This window comes from Akebia trifoliata, chromosome 2 (genome assembly GCF_017979445.1).
Source record: "Akebia trifoliata isolate Shusen 1 chromosome 2, ASM1797944v1, whole genome shotgun sequence".
Classification (NCBI taxonomy): Eukaryota; Viridiplantae; Streptophyta; class Magnoliopsida; order Ranunculales; family Lardizabalaceae; genus Akebia; species Akebia trifoliata.
In genome coordinates, this window is record NC_141376.1 from 9,456,523 (window position 1) to 9,460,364 (window position 3,842).

The 3,842-nt window shown below is 33.7% G+C and overlaps 1 protein-coding gene across 1 annotated transcript; it reads right to left on the reverse strand.

Annotated features, from left to right (window-relative positions):
- Positions 1–248: 248 nt before the first annotated feature.
- Positions 249–2,919, reverse strand: LOC147409399 (transcription factor NAI1-like). The gene is made up of 3 exons (XM_086459312.1): positions 1,906–2,919; positions 1,222–1,593; positions 249–443 (listed from the first exon to the last, which is right to left on the reverse strand). Exons 1-3 carry the CDS (start codon positions 2,476–2,478, stop codon positions 378–380), a joined length of 1,011 nt encoding a protein of 336 aa, XP_086315438.1. The 5' UTR covers positions 2,479–2,919; the 3' UTR covers positions 249–377.
- Positions 2,920–3,842: the final 923 nt, after the last annotated feature.

Here is a 3,842-nt window from a genome sequence, read left to right on the forward strand (position 1 = left end):
TAAAAATTATTCCATTAAATAGAAAGCTAATCCTTTTATAAAGCAAGGATTGCTAATTAAGAAGAATTACTAAAAATGAAAATTTTCGTGTTAACCACGAATTTGAAAATTACTAATCGAGACGAATCTAAAGCAACAATCGGAATTAAAAATAGATTTTCTTAAAAAAAGTTATAATGAAAGTAAAAATTTCGTAAAATAATAAATATACTAATTTGAGGGCTTAAACGATGACATTTAGGGTCCGTTTTGCCAATTGAACTAGGGTCTTACTGAGTCATTCTGACAAAGTTGGATTTTGGCTTGTTTTCTCTCCCATGCTTTGAGATAGGTATTTGCCATCTCTTGTATTGCATCATACTTCCTTCTCACACGAACTATCGAAAGGCTGATTGTAAATACTTCATTAGGTCCTTCACTGTCATGCAAAATTCTACGTCCATCTGTATAGGAAATCAATATTGGTAGCCTTTAATAGTCATTTATAAATAAAAGTTTACAAAGTTTTACCAATGCTTTATAACTTGATAAAATGATACCATAATTAAGTAATGCCATAGTTTTAAAACTAGAAGAGTGGACCCTATTGGATACCTTGCCTTGGCCAAGATTGGATAGGACCAATCACAAAACCAACTCGGAAAATCATCGAATCAACTAATTGACTTGGCCGAGTAAGATTGAATTTTTTTTATTATATTAAAAACAAGAGAATTTACAAATGGGATACTCCCAGTTAATTTACAGCTCGGATTAGAGGAAGATCTAAATAATCTCCCCTTAAACATATTTTAGTTGTTAAGGGAAGATGATTTTCAGCATCAAAACAAAGGGAAGATCTTGACTCAAAACATGCTTGAGTGTCCCAACTGTATTTCCCTCTAGCCAAACGAGTTAGATTGAAATTAACGACACCTAGTTGTGTTTGAAAATTAATCTAATATTTTCGAGGAGAACAAAATGTAAGTATTATTATTTATTTTAAGATACTAAAAATATAGATTTAGAAAGTTATAAATTTAGTTAATTTTTATTTGACTCTCTCAATTCAACTAGTGAGTCATCAACTTGACTTGACTCGATGGATATACAAGTCGAGTCTAGCGTTTGAGTTGTCCACTGACTTGAGTGGAGCTTTTGAATTTTAAAACTATGATACATATCAGTTTAAGCTCTCTCAAAGTAGACAAGCGAAGATCATGATGAAGAATTAGAAATTACCTGAGCTATTATAGTTATGTCGATTGCAGAATTCCCGAATGGCAAGGCACTGGAATTAACAATAGTCAGATTGAATTTCTCGATTTCGGCAAGTATTTTCACCAGATCTCCTTTGTTTTTCTCACAGTGAATTTTTATTAAGACATTCTTATCGGAAATTCTTGCTTTGATTTCAGGGAGTGACGCATCATAGACGTCAATGAAGTGTTCGTTGGAGGAAGAGATGTCATCATTGGTGAATGGCTGTGGTTTCTTGACCAAGAGCACAGATTCGATGCTCTTCTTTTTGGTTTGTTCTTCAAGAGCTTTCACTCGTTCTTGGAGTTGTTTTAAGTACTTTGCAGCATCTCTAAGAATAGAAACCTTGTCAATCTGCAATAAGGATATACACAAATTTTAAAGACACAAGACACACCCCTGTTCAACTGTAAAAAAAAAAAAACCTATATAAAGCACAAGTTGGGTTGTACATAAGACCATTGAAATTACGAAAATACCCCTGTTCAACTGTAAAAAAAAACCCTATGAAATGATAAACAGTACTCCATGCTGAACAGTACCATCAAGTACCATAGAACATATAACAAATACAACAAAAAATACAGTACGAGTGAACTAGTTCAGTTTTAAATCCATTAAAGACCTATTTCTGTAGATCTCAAAGAGAAATTATAGAAAGCGTACCTTCTTTAGGCCGGGGATAATGGTTGATAGAGCTATGATACTCTGGGTAAGCTTCTCTCGCCGCTTCCTCTCCGCAATTAGGTGATCTTGAGCACAAGAAGGAGACATAGTAGCCGAAGTGCTTACCTTCGTATTCCCTTTATTCTTATTGATATGGGAACTTTGAGAAATCCTAATATCAGAGGCGAAAGTCATGTTTCCATCAGACACAGCCTTCTCCTTAGGCTCCACAGCACCAACAACATTCTCATAAAACTGCTGAGGATTGGTTGTCGAATTTGGATTCCCGAAAGAAAGAATGCTGGGGTAAGAACCTTTGTGTGCGGTGGTGAATGAGTTCCTACTGTCAGTACTCTTGAGCTGCTTTGTGGGTATCTCATAACTAGTTTGAGAAGCTAGCATGGATGAACAACTGAAGGTGGTGGTGGTCATGTTGCTTCTTGGGTAAAAGGAGAAGCTCTCAGAGGTGAAAGAGGGCTGGGAATCCTCTTCAAGTGCAGCCACTATTTCTTGTGTGGTGAAGCTATCAAAAGAGTCCATCTCAGATTGATAGATGAAGATTGGGTCCTCCATTTCCTGTAAATTGAAGAGTAGCCTTAAATGGCTTGATTTAAGAAACAAATAAAAGTACCCATTGATCAGTTTTTAAAACATGGGATCGAGCCAGTATTACGATTGGGTTCAACCTGAACTTTAATAAAACCGGTTCAACTAATGAACCGTGGGTGTCTTGATATTTTATGAATATATATAAAGTTTTTTTTTTTATAGGAAAAATGTATAAATAATTTAAATTTTTTCTTAATAACCATACACTTGTTCCACTGAATCACCCGAGTGAGCGAAGATGACTTGTTTTTAAGAAGAAAAATTCAAGGTTTTTGGCTAAAGGTTGAAGATGAGATGTTATTTTTCAATAGTCAGTGAAAGAAGATCAAGATCAATGGATGCATGTCATCAGTTTAAAAACATAGGGACGCACATCAAATATTCACTAAAACTTGGGGATCTTACCATTTCGGCTAACCATTGGATCAACGATGTCTCCATTAATGTTGATTTGAATTCTCTTGTGTTTAAGATTCTGCTTGACAAGATTTTAGCACTAAAAAAAATCTCAACACAGTTTCCATTTTAGAAAAAAATTCAAATCCTTTACATGGAAGTTAAACAAAATCCCTCAAGATCCATAAATTTTCAAAGAACCCAAGTTCTATAAAAGACGAAGAAATACAACAATTTTGAAGTTCAAAACTGCCTAACTTTATCAAGAAACTCTATAATAAGAGAAGAATTAATTATGAGGTAGGAGAGTTTCCAAACACTCGGACCAGGAAGAAAGTAGAGGTAAAATTCAAGATAAACGAAAGGGCTTAATAAGAGAAGAAAACTCACCGAGAGAAGAAGACTCAAGTCTCTTCACCTGAAGCCTCAACAACAGAAGACTCTCTTCTCTTATACTGTTCCAATGAAGTCTGTTTCTTCTCCCTTAGGTTTTTTTTTTATTATTTGAAATTACTTAAAAGACCCTGATGGAGGGACTTTTTTTAGATATATTTATCCCTAAGTTTCGGGTGGTCTCTTAATAGTTCATTTAGCAAACTTTTCTTTTCTTAATGGTTCCGAGACCATATCTCCCATATTCTTTTACGATTGAATGCCCCAATTATTCAAACTCAATATTTTCATATAAAAAAATAGGTTTTTTTACATCTTAATTAAATTTCGGAGATTCCATTCCAGCGAAAAGGATTTAAGAAAAAAAAAGTCATTTTCAAGAATTTTTTCAAATATTTTGAGGATGTATGTAAAAAAATGAGCATTTTTCACTTTTTTCTTAATTTTTGGTTGAAAATCAATTAAGAATGGTTCTTTTGATTTGAATTCATCTAAACAAGTTATTATCTCAAGTCTTTAGTTGATCTTTTGATGTATTT